Source organism: Phasianus colchicus, chromosome 14 (assembly GCF_987193195.1).
Source record: "Phasianus colchicus chromosome 14, bPhaCol1.hap1.1, whole genome shotgun sequence".
NCBI lineage: Eukaryota > Metazoa > Chordata > Aves > Galliformes > Phasianidae > Phasianus > Phasianus colchicus.
In genome coordinates, this window is record NC_143449.1 from 9061626 (window position 1) to 9082156 (window position 20531).

Consider the following 20531-nt stretch of genomic DNA (forward strand, 5'->3'; position numbering starts at 1 on the left):
TCTCACATCCAGAGATGCATAGAGCATTCTCACTTCCTCTCCCCTCACCTGCTGAGTTCAGATCTTTAAGCTTCATTCAAGGCAGATAATGTTCCTCTTCTCCAGGTGGGAAGGGGAGCTGTTGGAATCAGTTGCAATCTATCCTAGAACTAGGCAAATGGATTTGTTTCCATAGCAATACAAGAAATTATTGTAGCCTGTGGCAGTAGCTGATGATTGATTCCCAAATAAGATATGCCAACAAAAACACTTTTTTTTCCCCTTTATTTCTTAACTACTATCTGTGTGGAATTTCCAATAGCTTAAAAGCGTATTTTTGAAAAACTGCATTTTGATAAGGAAGATTTTGGAATTGCTCTCTGTTGGCTTATCACTACCTTTCAAGAGTATAATAGCAGGTAAATGTGAAGAAACCTCCTCCAAATCTTGAGTGGAGGTCTTTGAGATTTTCTGCACTGCAGAGTTGCAAAAAAAAAAAAAAAAAAAAAAAAAAGCTTTGAAACATACTTTTAGGTCCTGCAGTCCATGTGTTAAAGCTTAAATGCAGATTTTGCTAGAAAGGGGAAACTGTTTCAATTTCTAAGCAGTCCCTGGAGCAGTGAGAAGCACTTTTTTCCCAGGAGTGTTGTGTCAGCTCTCTGGAGTCAGATGCCCATTTGCTAATCCTCTCTGGCCCCATGAATCCCACACTCCTTTTTAAACAGCCGTGTGGTTTGAACAGATGCACTGGGTTGTGGTCCCACTGCAGCCTTGTGCAGCTGCAGAAGCTGCATCTCCCATTTCTTGTTCTAACCACCAGCCACTGGAGTATGAAAGCATGGAGAAATAATACTAGCTTGCTTTGGGAAATAATATTCCTGATTCTACTTTGCTGATCTGCCTTCTTTATTTTTCAGTTTGGGTTGTTGGACCCCATATATCTCTCTTGTTCTCGTTTCTTCAGCACAGCTTCTGTCTTAGCATCTGTAGACATTAGTTTGTCTGCCAGGTGCCAGTGAGCACTAAAACAAGAAAATGAGCTTTCCTTTCTCATGTAGGAAACGTTGAGTTATTCTAACTGCAGGAGCCATGATATAACCTTTGTTGATTTGTCTTTCAGCGTTCTCATTGCTGAGTGTGAAAGGTCTGCGCTGATCATCACTAAGGTTTACAGAGCTCACTGTCACACCTCCAGCAGGAGCTGACTACAGGTGTTTAAGAATGTGAGCAAGCAATAGAGTACTTGAACTGCTCTGTTCTTGCTGCATTCTTTCAGCTTCTAGTGATGTTATTTAGTCTGTATGGCCTTGATCCCTGGGAGAAAGGTAAAAAATAGCCACTTAGCTTATCAGCCTTCGTGAATGAAAGAGACAAAACTATATTAAAGGATGCAGAAAACTGTCTCCTCCAGCTCTCACAGAAGGACCTTTTCACCACTCTGTGCCTGTCATAGAAGCTTTGCTGCAAGATTGACTCTGGTCTCCTTTGTTAGGGCATTTGTGAAGAATCCTCACTGTGGGGCAGGCTCTAACTCCAAAACTTTCTGTCCATTAACCAGTACAGAGCCTCCTGATGGTTTACAGCACTGGGATGGCTGAGCTGCTGCTGCCATTACCTGAATCATAGGTGGAAAAAGCAGGCTGGCAGAAAACACTGCCAGTCCCCCAAAGCCAAGCCAGGTGAGCACCACCGACGTGTTCCAACATCTGTTTGTCAAGCCAGAAATATCAGTGGAGTTATGTCAGCATTTGCTGTGATCCTTCCCAAGGTGATGTGAGCCAGGATGAGGGAACGCAGCGCCAGAGGAAAAGGCTTGGCCAACATGTAGTTTCTGGCACGTGTATTTATATGCATGCTGAGTGCCACTCTTTGTGGCTTCCCTTTGTTTTTGGGTGTATTTGTTAAGCTAGGGGATTTGTGTGAGTAAGAAGTGAAGCTGCTGTTCAAGCAATAAACTGAGATGCTGTTTCTTGCAGAGATGTGTTGCTTGTCCAGGAGTAGGGCTCAGCATCCCCATGAGCTCCATCCCTCGCTGTGCATCATCCTGAGAATCTTCCCTATGTGTTCTATTTACTCTTCTAAATGATCTGTACTGGGTGGCTAATTCCCTCAAGTTATGCTGCTAGACAGGTACCAGCTTCCAAATACCTCATTCTATTACAACATGTAGCCCATGCCTACTTCTGCCACTCATTTGCCCTAGATTAGGACTGTGTCAAGCTCTGTTCTTTTCTACTGCTTCTCATCCTTTATTTCCTTCAACTTTATCTTGTCCTGAAATAAGAAATAATTTAATAAGTAGAAGGCACCAAATGCATAGGAGCACCTCTGAATTGCAGTTAGCAAGGTAGCTAACTGTGGTTGAAATCCATCTTTCTCAGATTTGGTAGGTAATGAAGCCATGTAGCTTCTTGAGGTGCAGGACCAGGATGCTGTGACTTTTTTAACCTAGGGTTGCAAGGTTACATGTCCTTTGGCTTTGCTCCCACAGACTGCAGTCAGTCCTCTTTCCTTTGGTGGAAAGATACCGAGTATTTAGAGGCTCTTCATGAGAACAACAATGTTGTCCTAGATAATATTTTTTCTCTAAATAGCAGGGACAATTAAATTTTGCGTGGGAACGGGGATCTGGGAAGGATAAGAAAAGAGGTGGGCCGTCAGCTCATGGTGGAAGCTGAATTAATATTTGGGAGTGTTTGCAAAAGGGAGAGGGAGCCTAGGGGTAATAGCAGAGGGCTTGTTTTCCATCTGAGAGCAAAGCAAACTGGATGAAGGGTGGATATGCAGGGAGCCGAGGCAGATCCTCAGCTGAGACAAGGCGATGGAGGAGGCATTGCCAAGAAGCAACGCTATGAGATCAGCGCTCGGCATTCCTGATGGGCGTGTGGCTTTGCAGCAGTATTGCAGAGACAAGCCCACCAGCAGATAATAACAACCTAATTTTAGATTCACAGGCTCCCAAATAGGGTTGGGCATTTCTCTTAATGAATAATACAGTCACTTAAGAATCCAGGTTCAGCAGATAGTTTTGGCAAAGAACAAATGGGGGGAAAGGAGAAACTTTAAAGGGTAAAGAAAGAAAAGAGGCATTTCTGATTTTATTGTGTTTATTTATTTATTTAATTATTTGAAAGCAGTGCTGAAGTAACCTGGATTCTGCTCAAACCCTGTGGATCCATTCGGGGTCTGTGTTGTGTTTTTTGTTTGTTTGTTTGTTTGTTTTGTTTGTTTTTGTTTTGTTTTTGCTTTCTTTCATTTGCTTGTTTGTTTGCAAATGTTAAAAAGCATCTCCAAGACTGTACATCCAGGAGTTTCTCCTTGCTGCTTTGCTGTGAGCAATTCAAGAAGGGACCCAATTGCCAATGAAGCAGGAGCTAACTTTCTCTTTTGAGACAGAGAGTAGGACATTCTCCCTGCTATATCTTATGGGGAATAATGGAACATGTCTGCCAACTGAAAGAACCTTTTTATTGTACTCCTGCTTGGTGAAAATGCCATGATTCACCCAAACATCCTCAGCTTCTCTTTCTTAAACAGATTCCAGAAGAACTGTTCCACTTCAATCTCTCTAGACACCTTTGCTAAGGTTTCTTCCTCTCCTTTCCTCCCAGACCAGGAAGGATGCATTTATCATTAGCACTCTTTCCATTTACAGGTATGAAGTACAAATCCACTGGGTTTTTTTCTCCATCCTTGATGCTGAAGGTGCATAGCATGGGGAGAAATTGCAACTCTGGTATATGTATCATGGTCTTTCCATACTCTAGGCTCTGTGGCTGTGACACTGCTGTTATGCTCCCTCTTCTGCATGACTCCAAGACTGTTTACATGAGAACTACTAATCTGCTTTTCCCCCTTTTCATTTCTTCCAGAAGCCTGTTGTCTTCAAACAGTAACTAAAGGGGGAAGGCTCTTCTGAGAACCATGATGTCCCTGGGTGTCAGCAAAGGTAATTCCTTTCCCTGTCTCAAGCTGCTGGGAATCTGTCCTCTGCTGTATTAATAATACATTCCTAATAATGTCTTATCAAAGAAGCATGAAAAATACTCACAGAAGCTGTTTTCACTGAGGAACATGCCCAGGCCACAGAAATCTGCAGCAGATCCTGAGATTTACTTTTTAAGTGACAGATAGTTACTGGACTTTTAGATATCAGTAGAGCGGATGACACTTCCAAATCTACAGATAACCTGAAACAGAATAGAAGAGTGGAAGTGCCTTCTTTATTTCCATGGTAAACTGGATTTTGAAATTTCAGTACTAAGAAAAGCAGTCCTTCCTTTTCCAGATGTTCAGCATGAAGGATGTTACTGCTGGTTCCCACACTGTCTAGGTGTGGCTCTGTATATCTGTGTCTTTGCTCCTGCTAATTCCACATGAGAAAAGATCTCGCCTTCATTGGTATAACTGTTTTCCTTCAAAGAATTCTGATGTGAATGCTTCTCCAAAAAAAATCCACCACCACATCTCTATGACATACCAGTTTTGAAGCACATGATCATGTACCAATGATTAAACAATTTACTGCATGTCAACTGACCAGTGATAACCATTTCTGTGCAGCCTTTTAGCCTACCATGAGCAAAAGATCCTGAGACCTAGCTGACCCTTCTTTCCTGGTAGCTAAATTAAATTATTTCATGTTTGCCAAAGGCTAAGAGTATACAGACAAGCAGTGTCCTTGTCTTGGCTGATACGAATTTAGTTGTAAAGCTGCAACAACTTGCTAGTGTCTTTAAACACCTGAGATGCATTGGTCCAAGCTCTATGAGGAGAGCAGGCCTGATGTTTCCAATACTTAGCAGTCATTTCCAAAATGGCAAAAGATGCAAGATAACCAGAAATACAAAGAAAAGGAATTTTCTTATCTGGTCTTCTCCTGTAATTTCCCTATGGAAAAACTGCTTTTCCTCAGAAGAAAGTGCTGGATGGGGAATTCCCCAGTTAAAATGTTTTCCTTGTTGTTGTCATTACTGTTGTATTTGTTGTTGTTGTTTTGGCTATTTGTTTGTTTGTTTTAATTTAATAAAATACGTCCCTGCCATTCTCTCTCTCACAGGACAACAGAGAAAGCTGAATGTATGTGTTTTATGGCTTGTCCCCCAGCCACTGGCTCAGTTTCATGCTCCAGACTTATCATTCTCTCCCACAAACCAAAAAAAGCTCTTTGCTAGAGCTGATCTGATGGGAAATGCCAGAGGAAATGCACTGCCTTGTAAATATGTGATTAGACCACCCACTGAATGTCTTTGGTTTCCCTGGAAGAAAATAACTCATTAATGTTAAACAGTCCCCAGAAAGAAAGAGAAAAAGGCTGTAAGAGTCTTTGTAGAAGAGGTGACACATCAGTGGAGCTGGGGTAAATTGATCTGAATTTTGGATGACAGCTTGTTTTCATCTTTCATAGGAAGTAGCAAAAGACTCATAAAGTGTTTGCATCTCTGATAGGGGACCCATGCTCTCTGCTAAGGTTTGCCAGCAGCTCACCTGCTGACATTGAAGTTTTGCTCCTTCTCAACAGCCCTTCTCCTCTCCCCTTCCTTTCCTTCTGCCTCTCCTAGATCGTGTGATTACACCTACAGATGAAGACCGCAGGAGGATCATTAAGCAGATGAAGGTTCGCACCACCCTGAAGGGAGATAAGAGCTGGATTCACCACCAGAATTCAGACTCCGAGGATGAAAAGAAGAGCAGCCCGCTGTAAGTGCTGTCACGAACAATGCTTTTCTTCTCCCTTTTTTCATCAGCATTCCTTGAGAGCTCTAGCTTGTAGGAGAAATGCACGTTGAGCTAGCTTGTTGTGGAGTTCCTGTGATACCAGGAAATGGCACTGCCCAAGGAAACAGTGCTCCTGTTTCATTTTGGCACAGACTGGAGGAAAAGCACTGAGAAATGGGATTTGCTGGGATCTGTGAATCCAACAGCATGTGCAGATTTCAAGTCTCAGGAGAACTCAGAGTTTCTGAGGCCAGATTTTGTTTCACCATCTCTAGAATAACAAGCAAAAAGGCAGACCTTGGCAGGAGGAGGTTTTAAAGGGATGTAAAATAGTCAGGTCTGCATCTCCCCCTGCAGCTCATGGGACATGCAGCCATCCTTGCTCCAGGGATGGCAACAATCTGCACCAGGATCTCTTCAGTTAGAAGTAAAATCAAGCTCCATACAGCTTTCTCTCGGCAGCTCACTCAGAAAGAACCATTGCCACATTTGACGAGGTAGTTCAGCAAGAGCAGGAGTTAACTCTGTGGTTGTTTCTTTTGTACTCAGGTCTGGGCGAACTGGTGGGGGATCCACAACCTCAGCACCCATTGCTCTCCAGAGTGAGAGGTAATGTGGGGCACCCATCCCATTGCTTCCTCTTTATCTCATTGCATCACTGCATGTTTTCACCTGGTCTTCTTACTCTAACCCATTCACTTCCATTATTGTGTTGAAAAAATATAGTTCTTGAGAAAAGCCTACATTGTTCAGTATGATGTCTCACCAACCATTACTTCATACAGAGCATAGCTTAGGTCCTGCAAAGTCTAGATGGAGAGATGTGAGTCTAGATGGATCAGTATCTTCACTGCAGAGGAATGGATGATTTCAAGGCCATGATCCCAAAGTTTAATGGTGCACATCTACTCCTGTACTGGAGTAACATCTGTATGCTCTAAGCCTGAAATTCTCAGAGCAAGAGCTCTGTAATGGAACTGAATTTGCTTCAGGTCCAGATCATGAGAACTTTTAAGGAACGCAGGAGCTTATAGCACTGCCCTTTTGCTGTGCCAGAAGCTTTCAATTAAAGCTCAGTGCAGAGGGAGCCACTAGGCAATGGGGCTGAGATGGGCTACAGACTGCTGGTGCCTGCTCTGAGGACACTGCAGAAACAGGAGCTTGGGGCTATGTTTAGCATTCATCATCCTTTAGCTTGCCCATCTGGAGAGCTCCAGAGCTAAGCTAAGCCTGCAGTGAGTTTGCATTTCTGTGTCTGAAGGCAATGGGATAAATTTGAGCTTGGCAGTCACCTTAAGCATGTGGTGATGTGCAGTGTAAACTTGCCTTCCTGCTAAGCTCTGACCTTATGGCTGAACCTGCTTGGAGCGGGTTAGACCAGAGACCTGCTGAGCTACCTTACAACTCTATTATCCTGAGGGCATGTGGACAGGCAAGAAAAGAAGGGGGGTTGCATTTGGGCAGGAATGGAAGGAGCCTGTTTATGCCCTGTTTGATAGAACTAGGTCCACGAGGCTCATCTTGGTCCCCACCTTGATAACAGGTAGATTTTTTCAAGCCAGCTTGAATCAAGTTTTAGAGACACTTCTTTCTGTCCTGATGCAAGGGGCCAAATTGCTGCCTGTTGGTAACCCTTTACTTTAGCACCCCTGGAAGTATGCTCCACTCAGCTTCTGAGGACAGATAGACAGAGAAGTTAGTGTGAAGCTGATGTTTTTCCTGTGTTAAAGAAGCTAGAATCTGTACTTTGTTTTTCTCCATCTGTGACATCAATATGAGGACTTCATTTTGAGCCATAAAACTGTCAGCATGAATAACCATGAATAACTTTAATTGGCTAATTCTAAAATGTCATCCTTTAGCTCTCTTTCTTAGATCTTGTTCTGAAGGTTATTCATTTTTTTAAAAAATCCTTCCAAGGTCAGTTTGGTGCAGTAGCTAAGTTATCACCCAAGGTCCATTTGGCTAGATTTTGGCTTGACAGCCATGAGGACCTTCCTCTTTTATACTGGTGCTGCTTTTCCTGATGTTGCTTAATTCACTGATATCTGTTCTTTGCACAGATCTCCTGCCTCCAAGCCTCAATCCGGTTACCTCATCAGGTTGGTATACAGAGTGGCAAGAAGCACTTGGGGTGGAGGGAAAGGAGAACTATATCAGGAGCAGCAAACATGAAAAATACTATGATGTCTTGGTCTCTTCTGCCAGTTAGGAACACTGTAATGCTCACAGATGAACATTCTGTGATAAAGAGATACTCCTGGATGTTTTGTTAACAGGTAATTTGATGGTGATGTTAACAGAAAATCAGATCTCTTCTGTATGATATAATGATCACACACAGGAAGATGATCATGCTGCAAAAATTTTCCATAATCTTTATCAGGATCAAAACATGGCTACTGACGGGACTTCTGCGCTTCAGCTTCCCCTGACGTGTAGCTTGTTGTATGCAGAGACCCTAATGTCCCACTTATCCTAAACAGGTTGGCAAGTCCTGTGATGCACACCCACCCGAGTGGTGTGAAAGCTGATTTTACTGTGTTGTGTAAGACCATAGAATAGGAAGATGGAACTTTTCTCAGGATGACTCTCCCTGGAAAGTATCTTACAATTTTTGGTATCCTGAGCCAACAGAACATGTAGATGCTATTAGGCCTAAGAATGGCTGCATGTCTCCTAATCTTAGCTCCAAACCCTTCCCTGAAAAACAATTTTAGTATGTCTCTTTTCTCACCAGGGGAGTGTTCACGAAAACCATTGATAAGACTCCTTCCGTGCCAAATTCTCCATCTTCTAAGGCAGTACAGAAAAAGTATGTATATCTTCCAATTCTTAATGAAAATGAACTTCTAAATATTGTATATATTTTGAGAGATTCTTTTACTTTGGCTGATGCTAGTGGGCTTCCAGTGAGCTTCTTTAAAACACTATATAATGCTGAAAGACAGGGCTTTTGATTTAGCAGCTCTACCCAGAACATGGAAAAAAGACATCAAACTCTGTATTTTCCTCACCAAAGCATAGAAAAGCAGTTGACTGAAACTACTCGTGGATTTGGGTTTAATTTGGCAAATAGGTTTGGGTGGGGTATAAATCACAAGGAAGCCTTTCAAAGCTGTGACATTCATTTTGGTGTTTTTAAGGTGGTTTTTTTTGAACCTGTTTCTTGACAGGCACTTATGTTTAAGTGTAGAAAGATCTAAGCATGGCTCTGATCTGGACAGATGTTTGTTTCGTGTCAGATGAAACTTTTTGAATTCCCCTTTTCCCCCCTGTTTTGTTTCAGCTGAGGAGAAGAATGATGCTGCAAAGTGTCTTTCCCCTTCCCTTGCTAATTCTGGGATAGAGTAGCATCATCTCACAGAAGAGTATACCCATACTGGCTTTGACAACTCACTGGCCCTGGAAAATCAACATAGACATCAAATCCTAATCCAAAACCATGGAAAGAATTCTGCCCCTAAATTCAGAGGGTGGATACTTAGGATCACTCTGTTTTTCTTCATCTTGTGAAGTATGGGGAGAAAGTGAAAGAGGATGAGAGCTCAGGAGAGTCATGTTAACCATTGTGATTTGTGCCATCTGTAGCACTGCCGTGAAGGGACCCAGTTCTTCTGGCTACAGGATGACCACTGAGGATTACAAGAAACTGTGAGTGTGCAAAGAAGAGCAGTGCTTTCTGCCCATGTGCAGGCTCAGCAGCACCTGAGCCTCAGCAAGAAAGCCACCCACAAATAGGTGCTCAGTCAGGCCTGGCTTCATCATCTGAGTGCTGTGTAGAGAGCTATCACTGGAAACTTAAGCATTTTCCAGTGTTACCTCCAGGCCTGTGTGGGCTGTAAGGTGTTCCTTGACCTGGTAATGGCCTCTGTATGAACCAAATTTTACCACTTGATAGTAATTAAGGCAGAAACTGGAGCATGCAACCTGGGGACTAGGTTTGCAGCATTCTGGCTTTTATGAAACCAGTGGAAAGGAGGAGCCTCATGGCAGAACAGCACTCATGACATTTCATTCATAACATTTAACATCAGGGACTGTGGCTGTACCCTGAAATGCAGCTGAGCATTTATCAACCTGTAGTCTTAAAATCCTCTAGTCTTAAAACCCCTCCACTAATAAAATCCTATGAGCACATGTGTACTCTAATCCAGCTGAAAAATACAAGTGTCCTCCCACTCATATGCAACATTTCCAGGGCCTGAACCTGTTTCCACACACCCTGCCCTTAGATTTACCTTGAGCATTGTTGTTTTTTGTTTTGTTTTGTTTTGTTTTGTTTTGTTTTGTTTTTTCTTGTGCTGCAACATTCTACGCAGGCAGTTTCCTTACTCTGGCTCTCCTCTTCCTTTCCTATTTCAGAGCTCCCTATAATGTCAAGCAAAAATCAGTGGACTTGGATGAGGAGGATGTGCCTTTTAGTCCAGATGAACATAAAAAGAGGTATGCCTTCCAGGTAACCACCTCTTTCTTGCAAGGGGCAGTGACAAGTGGACTTCAGATTAACTGTTCTTTAATGGGAGGGTCAGTTCAATGATGATTATAGCTAAGCCATTAGGGCTGATTGCAATAAAATAATAAGCAGATATTTCTACAGAGAGCACATCAATGCCCACAGGCGACTGCACTCTCAACAAAATATAATTAAAAGCCTGACGTGATTCAACCTGACAGCATACCCCAATTAATTTTGTAGCTGGGAATGGGTTGTGGAATCCATCAGCTCCATGGTGCCTATGTGAAACGATAGGGATGCACAGATAGCCTGGAAGTAAAGGGAGTAGTCCTCCTCCTGCTGCCTACACGTGTGTCTTTGAGACCGGGCCATCTGGGGACTTGTATCTAAGTCCAGATCTAAATGAGTGTCTTGTTCTCACACCAGTAATAGGGTATGTTTTGTTCCTGTGGCAGATATGCATTTCTTTGTTTTGTTTCTAAGGATGCTTTTTCTCAGATAAAGACTTTTACAGTGAAACTTGGTAATGTGACCAGAGGTGATAAACCAGTTAAAATCTTTTCATTTTTGACTTTCCCCTTTGATACATTTGGTGGTACTGGTGTTTGCATTAATATGTGCAGTCTACGTAGCCTATCAGCCATAAAGCTGGTATCCCATTTTTGTCCCTCTGTATGCAACATCAAAACAGACCAGGTCTTGAGGAGAAGAAATTTTTTTTTCCTGATATGTTACATCCATGAGAAAGTGCTATGGCCCAATGTGAAGAGAAACATTGATGCTAGAGAAAAAGTTCAGATACTGTTTGTTCTCTTCACCCTGGCTGGGTTTCAGGAGATTTTCAGAGTTGTGTCATGTTTAGGACAAGTCTCCACTGGGCTGTTCATCTATTGCTTCTTCAGGCTGCACCCAGCAGCCCCTAAAAGCATGAGCAGAATGTGACCTTTTCCTTCACTTCCAGGACAGAGGCAGCCAACAGTGTCCTGAGGCGCACTGCCAGCAGGGAACGTGCTTATGTCCTCTCAGCAGCAAAGAAAAGCAGTGGGTGAGTTTTCCTTATGGAAATATGAGGCAAGAGGCAGGGAAGAGGCTACTGGCAATGGAATGATAAGGGTGGCAGTCTGATCTAGAGACTCACAGAAGATATTGGGTATCTCCCAAGCAAGCGGAAAAAACTTTTATTGCTCTCTTTCTAGAAGTTGCTATGTTACTTGAAAGTTTCTGCAGAACTGGGGGAGTCTTCTAGGAATCTTGAGAAGACTCTGCTACTGATAGGAATAAAATTTCAGCAGGAAAAAAAAACTGTGATAGTCTCTAATTGTCTGGGACCCACATTTAAGACCCAGGTTGTCAGTCACTTTCTAATACTGGTCTCTCGAGTTTCACTGCAGGAAGTATTTGCATGCTAGGGGGAGATTAGAGCAAATACAGCCCATGAGTAGAAACTGCATCCAAATTGGATCACCTTTTTGGTACAGTTTACCTAACTAATGTGTGGGAATGCAACAATAGCATGAATGATATCTGGGAGCTGCTGTTCAAGGCTGTGTTATCCTTCTCTTTTCTGAGAGGAAATAAGCAGATTTCCAAGGCCTCTGATCTCTGAGGAACTGTGCTAGTGACTTTTTTTTTGCAGCTTGCTTTCACTGTAAATCCTCTTCCTCCTGACCTAACTCAGTGTGATGGAACGAGGCACCAGGAGGTTGGTAGTGTGGGAGGAAGCAGGGAGGGGATGTGCCAGAAGCATTTGACTGTGCTGAGAATGGGAGGATATCCAGGGCTGCCTGGATAGGATTTATAAGGACACTGAGGGAGTTTGAACTGCCTGCTATTTTTTCTGGTGCATCAAGTATTGTGTGGTGTGTGGAGAGAGACAGGCTTACATGGAGGAAGAAAAGCAGAATTGGGAAGGTGTAAAATCATGGAAACACTTTGGAAAAACTTATACAGTTTGTTACAAATTATTGCTCTTCCTATTTTTATTTACTCTGTTCTGTAATTTGTCTATCCACTCACTGTCAGCTCTGCCCAATTGGTGCTTAATGCTTTGCACCATATGGATCAGTGACCACTTGGGAACTGCTCCTGCTTAAGGTGTGTCTTTTCCTCCAAACTTCTAACCATTGCCTTTATGCTTCCCTTACAGAAGCCCAACACAAGAATTCCCACCCTTGTTTGCCAAGAGGTAGGTCACTGACCCCTGCTCTAGCAATACAGCTTGGGCTGGGTGTCAGTGCTATGCCAGGGTTGCTGTTAAATGCTGGGATGGGAGATGCCAATGTGTTTTAAAGCAGAGGAGGGACAGTTCCTGTAAAAAGGATGCTTAGGAATGAATCACACTGGATTTTGAGAGTTCACATTGTTATGAACGATGAGAATATGTGATGATACTTTGGTAGTGTGCAACCTGAAATGAGGAGGGATTGTATTGATTCATTCACTGCCTTTCTTCTTCCAATCAGCAATGCCAATATTCTTCAGGTGTTCAATTTCTGAAGCGCTTGGTACTGTAAGGAAATGATATCTAGGCCATTTTCTGGAACTTAAACATTTGCCTGATGATATTTGTAGGCTGACTGTGACAGAAAAAATGCCACTGATTTTGGCTTCAGGTCTTACTTCATTCAACCATTTGAGATGCTCACCAATAAAAGCACAGAGCACAAAGGACAGGAAAAATATACCTCTGAGGGAAACAGAGAAAACATAGCTTAAGGGAAGGCTAAAGTAAACTGCCTGGATTAGCTAGCAGTGAAGAATGGGAAATTGTGATATATTTAATATTTTTCACTTTCATCTCCCCTCTCTGTCTGGAAGAATTGAGATAGAAGAAGAAGGACAGCAGAGGAGGAATCCGACTGTGTCTGATTCATGCAAGTTTACAGTAGATGACAACAGGTATTGACCTCATTCTGGAGAAGTGTGGTGATTGTCTTGGATTTTGGGTACAATGACTTTCCATCTTTCCATTTAGCTGGAAGGTAGCAGGGATGGAGGTTTTTCAGAAGACTTCTCACGAAACCCTTGTTGCCTCTTTTTTGCAGAAAGAGAACAACTGAAAAGGAAAAATGAGTAGCATAAGCTATAGTGTGTTGCATGATATAAACTTGCCACTGAGCCCCTCTCCTGATCACACACCACAGCAGTTGGCCTTGTCTTCATGAGGTACTCATGTGCCACAGAAACAAGCCTGACAGCAGTCCAGGAGAGACAATGCACAGAAGAGTCAGGACAGGTTTAGATGAGCTCACCCACCCATCAACGAGCCATCAGATAGTAATGATTTTCTTGTACTAGCAGACTTGGCTGTGTGAACTGACCCTATCACCTAGACATGAAGTACTCAATATCTCATTATTTCCAGTCCCCTGAGCCAGCTCTCTGCTTTTGTTAGACTTTAGATTTAATTATTCTATCTTGATAGCAACAGATAGGTGTGACTTGGGAGGTTTGAGAAGTTCATTATCTTTAAATTGATCTTTGCTTTCATAGTAAAAGTTAGCCTCATTTCAAGCTTCCAGCCCCTACCACAGGCTACTGTGGAGCTGTGGTAGGCAGACTAAGGCATTCCTGCAATGGTATGAAAAACCTGGGAATAAGCTGTCTTTGATATAAAGAAGCAGCAGTGATATTCTCTCCTAGTCCACACTGGTCAAAAGCCACTGGTGTGTGGGGCTGAGACTCATACGGAAGTGGAAATGTTTGTCCTAGGAAGGAAAATATTCTTCTGTTTTCAAGCAGATTCATTTAATTTGGGATTAAGCTCTCTATTCTTGCTATAAAGGGTGGCCTGAAGCCAAACAGTGGCATTATTAGCTTCTCTGCCACTCTGGTCCTTAGTGTGCCCAGCAGGGAGTCCAATAGATGAGGCCTTTCAGCCTGTAGTGCTTTGTTTTCAGGGTGAAGGAGCTGCCCCATGAATTTTGGTGGTAATTTTGTACCATTGTGTTTTGAGACAGGGATGAAATGTACTTACCCAACCTTCCTCACATTCATGCACATAGAGTTAAAACAATTTTGTAAACGCACTGAGCTTTAATCTATACATTTGGGAAAACTGTTTTTTGGTTCAAGCTCAAATACTAGGGACAGAAATAGCCTCAACTGTGCTAGACAGGAAAAGTCAGTTCTTAGACTTTGAGTCTCTGAGTATTTCAGCAAAATGGCAAATATTAGTCACACCAGTGCAACAGTGCTCAGGGACAGCTGTGTGTGAGTTCCTGCACTGCAGGATTTCTTCTCTAACTACCTAGGAGGCAGACATGAGAGCTGTGGGCCAGCAAGCAGGTTAGCAACTAAAAAATATTCTGTTTTTAATGCTTTGTTACTTGTGGGGTTTGTTTGTTTTTCATCTGTCAGTACCAATGGGCTAAAAAAACCCACGGTTGGGCCTTCCTGGAATGCACCAAAGACAACAGCAGTGTCGCCCACCAGGTGAGTGTTACAGCATATCCAGGATGCCTTGGACATCTTTTGGTGCTGTATCAGCACATATGCAGCTTGGAGTCAGAGACTTCTGTTGTCACACCTTTAGGAGGTGAAATAAAGCCAATTTATCAGCCTTGTACATGGAAGACTTTTAAAACAGCTGTGTGAATATACAAAGGTTTTCTGTCTGAAATCCATGCTGTGTCTTGAAAGAATCTGACATTTTGATATAAGTGCTCAAAACCTGAGGAAAAGAACTACCAAACTCTTTCTTGTGTGGTGGAATAATTTTCAGTTGCCTTCATAGAAAATCATAGAATGGCTTGGGTTGGAAGGGACCCTCAAAGATCATGAAGCTCCAACCCCTCCACCAACCGCCTTCAACTTTGTTTGATTGAATTCAGAGCATAGTATTAAAAAAAAAATTAAAATGTTTTTTCACAGTACTGCAAACTGCATTGGTCATTGACCTTGTTGGTTTTTTTTTGTTGTTTTCTTTTTTTTTTTCCCCTGTGTATCACTGGCAGACTGTAGATATTCATGGCAGTAGCTGGTGTTTTTAATTTCAAAATTGCTTCTGGTAAGACTACTTCTAAAGTGAATGTACTGAAAGCAGTGATGTTTGTTTTAAATTCTGTTTATTTGCTGAAAGGAACACTTCTGCACAAGATAATTTTGGCCAGCTGCAAGGGGGAGCTGGTTTGTTCAGGAAAGACCGCTGCTTTCCTTGTTTTCTCTTGCAGCACTGAAATAGGCAGTAAGAGCCAAACAACCACAACCTTAAGGGAAACTTCAGAGAAAATTTCCACGTATGCTGAAATCAGGTAGGTCTGCTGGCTCAGAATTCTCCTAAAGCTCCACTAATGATAGCAAGAAGCAAGCTTGCTGCCGTGGTGGGCTGGGAGATTGATCCTGCTTGGTGGTGTTTTCCCAGATGCATGTGATTTGGACACAGTGCATTCATGAAACAATAAATCCTGTAGCATGGGAACTCTAAGAAAGCAGTGTGTTATGAAACTATTAACAACCTGGGAGAAAAGCTTGAAATGAAAGCTTGTGGGCCTCCCACAGCTCAAACATCACCTGGTTCTTTCTGATGAGAATGAGTCCAAAATTTACAGACCTTTCTATGTCCTAAACTGATCATGCTTTTATTTCAGTCCAGTCCCCAAACTGTCCTTATTGCCTTCCAACAAACACTCTGCCATGGAGTTCCTGTGCCTCACATTCTGTTCCCACACCTAAGTGTTTTTGCTGTTTTGCTTGCAGAAATGGTGAAAGCAGACAAACGCCTAACGGGGAGTCCTCATTGAAAACTGTGCCACAGCATGGGGATGGGTAAGAAGTTGAGAAAGGCTGATCTACACTGTTAAACATAAGGCATAACCCTGTTTTTTTGCTTAGAAATGTTATATGCTTGCTAGTGGTCTCAAACAGATGGGATCTCTCCAGTCATGGTCCTGGGCTGCTCTCCAAGAACATCATCTGTTGGCTAGGCTATAAAGTCAGTTTTTTTCTGTTCCTCCTCCACCTCCCCCAAGGATTCTCCTCTATGGCTCAGTCCCTAAAGAATCTGCTTCACAGTTGTCCATCCCCAGGGAGTTCCTTCCACCTGCAAGGTTGCTTTTAACCTATGTCACTGGTGACTTCTAACACTGGTTCTGGTCCTCTGCATCTTGTAGAAAGTCTGCAGGGGTGACTGAACAATGAGAAAGTGCAAAAAGCTCTGTAATATGGAGGAGAGTCAAAGAAAACTGGAAGGCATGGGTATGAGTGGTGAATATGTCAAGGGACGGAACTCTGATGTAATGTAGCTGCACCTAAATCCGCATATTAGGGCATTTATTCTGAATATCATAATGGCAAAATGGCTGAGAAGTCTGAGGAGACCTCTGACGAGAAAGCAATGACAGCTGAACGCAGCCTAGCTATGGGTAGAAAGTATCTCATGCAGCAGCACACTACAAACTGGCTGCTGCTGGCTGGCTTATGCTGAGATGTACTTTGAGCAGAAGACAGCATCCTACATGGTGTCATTTATTTGCCCCATTTCCTTTGAGAATGAGATGGTTCCTTTCTGGGGAAGAGCAAGAGAGGTGTTTCTGAGATATATCCCATATTAGCAGGGCTCTTTTTGTTCCCAGTGTTGCCAAACTGAATTTTTGGCTGTGTCAAGATTGTTCTTGAACAGCTGTAGAAAGCTTGGATCTACCAAATGAGATTGTGCAGCAGACACAGTTAATTGCAGTTCACTTTTCACCCCTATCAGTGAAGATAAAGCTAGAAATCTTCCCAACTTTCTATCTTGGTGAAAACAAGTCTAATGTGCTTGAGAAAAGGTAAAGTCTGGTAGAGGCTGTCTTGATAGTTCAGCTGAGGCCCATAAATATATCCTTGTATGTCACTGCAGGGACAGCCTGATTACAATACACTCATTGTGCTTAGGGTCATTTGGGTCACATAGCTGCTCCTAATTGTGCGTCAGTGTCCCAGAGAAATTAGAGGATTCCTCATTACTTAAGCCACCTAAAACTGGAGAGAAAATAATTGGCAGGGAGGGAAACATGCACAGCTTGATAGGTCTGGGGAGTGAATGATGGGTGTAGTTGGGCACAACAAAGAGGTGCAGCTGGTGGACCGTGCAGGAAGACCTCTCTGGCCCAGGAGCAGAGAGCATCTGTTGTAGGGCACTTTTATCTGAGCAAAGGATTTATCAGTTCCTCACTCCAGAGAGCAGCACATCTCTCTAAGTAACCATGAGCTGCAGTCAGGTCCACAGCACGTAAAAGGTTGGTTCTCCGTATCCTGGTGTACTGGGCTAGCCCCATTTTGTGCTTGTCCAAACGAAATGTTAGCAGACTGTCCTATGGTCATATAATGTAAGTCGCTGGTCATATCTTACTGGCATTTTTCTTTTTCTAGTGACAAACTTCCCAAGGAAAAGTCTGAGCCATTCTCATGGGATAAGCCTAGAGCAACTGTGGTTTCCACAAATGGAAGGTAAAGTTAGTGTGAAATTCCTTTATTGACTTCAGCATTGTGTAGATAATAAAGTGCTCCACTTCAGCTGTCTAGAAACTCTGAATGGATCTTTACTGATGGAAAAGCACAATTCAATCTGTGCTTTGCAGAACTGCAGTAGTTTCTCTAAAATTTTATTTGAGAAGGGAGTTAAAAATGAGAACATTATCTTTTTACAGACAATCGTTTGATATTGTTCCAGTTTTTAGTTTAGCTTCTATTATACAAGGAAAATATAACTTTTCTGGGTCATTTCTGCATTTTCTGCATTTATTCCCAAATGTAAACTAATTCAATTTTTTATATTTTTTACGGTATAGAGAGCTTCACACTTAAGATAACTCTAGGCCTCCACCTATCTATTAGTTTTTACAAAAAGATTCTCCTTAGAAAAGATGAAGGATAGAAGCTCCCATTTTCTCTAAAGTGTCTGGAAAAAGGTTCAGTAACTAGGAAAAGTCGTGACCTGGCTCTAAGGTGTTAGGAAAACTAGTTAAAGATCCCGTAATTACAGGTGCAGTTGTTGTCTCCAAGTGCAGTCCATTGTCACTGCTCTGCTTGACTTTTGTGTGCATGAGAATCACCTGTTCCATCTTTGGCTAAATCCTGGCCCTTTCTGTTGGCACCAGTATTTCTGGCATCCAAACTGGCTGATGCCCAGTGGAGCTCCTTTGCTGGGACTCCACAGTGCTTCTGTACACCACTGTATCCTGGACCTGGATGGTCTTCTCCTGCTCTGGGAAACTGGTTTAATTTGATCCAGAATTCAGTGCAAGTACGAAGGTACATCTTGGACATCCACTGAAGGTGACTGAAAAAACCCAGTTCCTTCCTGTTCTATGGCAGTATAAGACAGTTTATTCTACAACTTTTCTAGAGGGCCTGACCTCTACTGGAAGGGGAAAAGTATAAATTAGATTCTCAAATTAAAAAGGTTGCAAACGGAAAGAGCTGTGTTACTGTCCAGCCTGAGAAAGTGGAATTGAAGGAAGAAAGCTGCTATCACCATGGCATTCAGAAGAGAAGTTCAGTAAGAGCTGTTCACCCATCTGCTTTATCACTGCCCACAGCCGCGAAACAAAAAAACAGAAACACAATTTAGGATCAGACACCTGTAGTTCCCTATTTTGTCGGCTCCCTTGAGGCAAGACAGAGGACAGAAGGGCTGTTCCCTCCCTTGTGTGTGAAAATAGAAGTGCCTGTGTTGCATCTGTGGCCTGCAGGACATCCCACTGATCCTGGCTTGAATTTCTAGATGGCTCCATACCACTAACATCTGTCATGTTGACAGTTTTCAGGGTTACTAACTGCTCCTTGCACAATGAATTTCCCCTAAGTTTCTGGCCATTTTACCTGTAGAAATACACTTAGGACTATCTCTGGGAAGTCTTAGGGATTTTATTCTCTCTCCTTTTTTAAACGTATAAGAAAATAATTGCAGATTGTTACTCAAATCAAAACAAGGATGCTTTCTAAAGCTGTTTTCTCTCTCTTTTAGTTGTTCTGAACACACAGAAGCCAACAATGAATTTTACCTACCAAAGTAAGTCTAAAGAAAATTAGCAGTGTAAAATGCACATATTTTTCTTGGTTTTAAGTGGAAATGATCTTTTCCTGATGTAATACTGCCCTAAAAAATGTGTTCTAGGCACTTGTATGCACTTTAAAAAGGAAATGGACCTGATCCACCAGCTGTGGTGGTGATCTGTGGTGATCTGTGATCTTTCAGCTTCTTTCCTTGCACTATCCTGAGATGATGGGATGGTTTCTGCCCTTTGGATCTGCTGCAAGAAAGTTGGGGAGCTAAGAAGAAAGTAGGAAGGAAATTGTTTGAGACTAGCAAATCTCATGTTTGTTTTCACTGTTTTCACACTCCACTCTCCAGCCTGCTAAGCTTCAGTCTGTGACCCACAAATCTCCCTTTCTTACCAGGTCTGATTCTGGTTATAGGGACAGATCTGCAGATGCTGTAGACAAGCTGCACCAACAGTATGAGGCTTCTCCCTACATGGATGATGCAAAGTCTGAACCTGCAAGGGCAGAGCCTGATGCTGGAACTCACATTGGTGCTGCTAGCAGCAGGTATGTTCCAGGGGAAGAATAAATAATGTGTTCACAGTAGAGTTGCAAATAGAGTCCAAATTATGCAACAAAGCTAAGAGAGCCACTTTTTCCTCATCAATGTTTTCCTACCAAATCAGCTAAGGAGCAGATATGGCAGCATTATCATTGCTTTTAACACTGATCTCAAAAACACTTGCTGCTGTTGATACCAAATACACTAATCTCTCCTTTCCTCTCTTATTCTTACAAAGGTTGGAGCACCTTTCCTTTGATAAAAGGTTGAGAGTGCTTGGAATGTTTAGCTTGGAGAAAAGAAGGATATGGGGAGACCTCATTGTGATCATTCTCTACTTGAAAGGAGCTTACAAGCAGGACTGACTTTTTACATGGATAGATAGTGATAGGACAAAGGGGAATGGATTTAAACTGACGGAGGGGAGGTTTAGATTAGATGTTAGGAAGAAATTCTTTACTCAGAGGGTAGTGAGGCACTGGAACAGGCTGCCCAGAGAAGCTGTGGTTGCTCCATTTCTGGCGGCGTACAAGGGCAGGTTGGATGGGTTCCTGGGCCATCTGATCTAGTGGTTGGCAACCCTGGCACAGCAGAGAGTTTGGATGATCTTTGTGGTTCCTTCCAATCCAATTTTGGAACTTGACTCTATTTATTGGGTTACAAAAGAAATTGAAGTGAGCAAATGTTGTCTTCCAGCCTCCATGCCCCATGAGAAGAGGACCACGAGGCTTCCTGTAGGATGGTGTAAAATGCAAAACCTAGAGCTGCTGCTAGTAACATAGAACGATCTTCCCAAAAGACATCTGTGTCTTTGTAACATAGATGGATCTTCCCCAAAGACATCTGTGT

The 20531-nt window shown here is 42.6% G+C and overlaps 1 protein-coding gene across 5 annotated transcripts in view; it reads left to right on the forward strand.

Moving 5' to 3' along the window:
- ZNF185 (zinc finger protein 185 with LIM domain) overlaps window positions 1–20531 on the forward strand; it is a 48333-nt gene that overhangs the window by 12479 nt on the left and 15323 nt on the right. For 4 of the 5 annotated variants that reach the window (XM_090150191.1, XM_090150194.1, XM_090150195.1 and 1 more), the window contains exons 2-17: window positions 3852–3928; window positions 5541–5679; window positions 6247–6306; window positions 7761–7799; window positions 8438–8512; window positions 9289–9351; window positions 10063–10143; window positions 11118–11201; window positions 12303–12341; window positions 12974–13054; window positions 14516–14590; window positions 15328–15408; window positions 15854–15922; window positions 17507–17584; window positions 19104–19148; window positions 19538–19687. In XM_090150191.1, the coding sequence (XP_090006317.1) occupies window positions 3904–3928; window positions 5541–5679; window positions 6247–6306; window positions 7761–7799; window positions 8438–8512; window positions 9289–9351; window positions 10063–10143; window positions 11118–11201; window positions 12303–12341; window positions 12974–13054; window positions 14516–14590; window positions 15328–15408; window positions 15854–15922; window positions 17507–17584; window positions 19104–19148; window positions 19538–19687 (1184 nt within the window). In that variant the 5' untranslated portion in view covers window positions 3852–3903. The remainder of the gene's footprint in view (window positions 1–3851; window positions 3929–5540; window positions 5680–6246; window positions 6307–7760; window positions 7800–8437; window positions 8513–9288; window positions 9352–10062; window positions 10144–11117; window positions 11202–12302; window positions 12342–12973; window positions 13055–14515; window positions 14591–15327; window positions 15409–15853; window positions 15923–17506; window positions 17585–19103; window positions 19149–19537; window positions 19688–20531) is intronic. The other variant, XM_090150193.1, reaches the window with a different exon arrangement.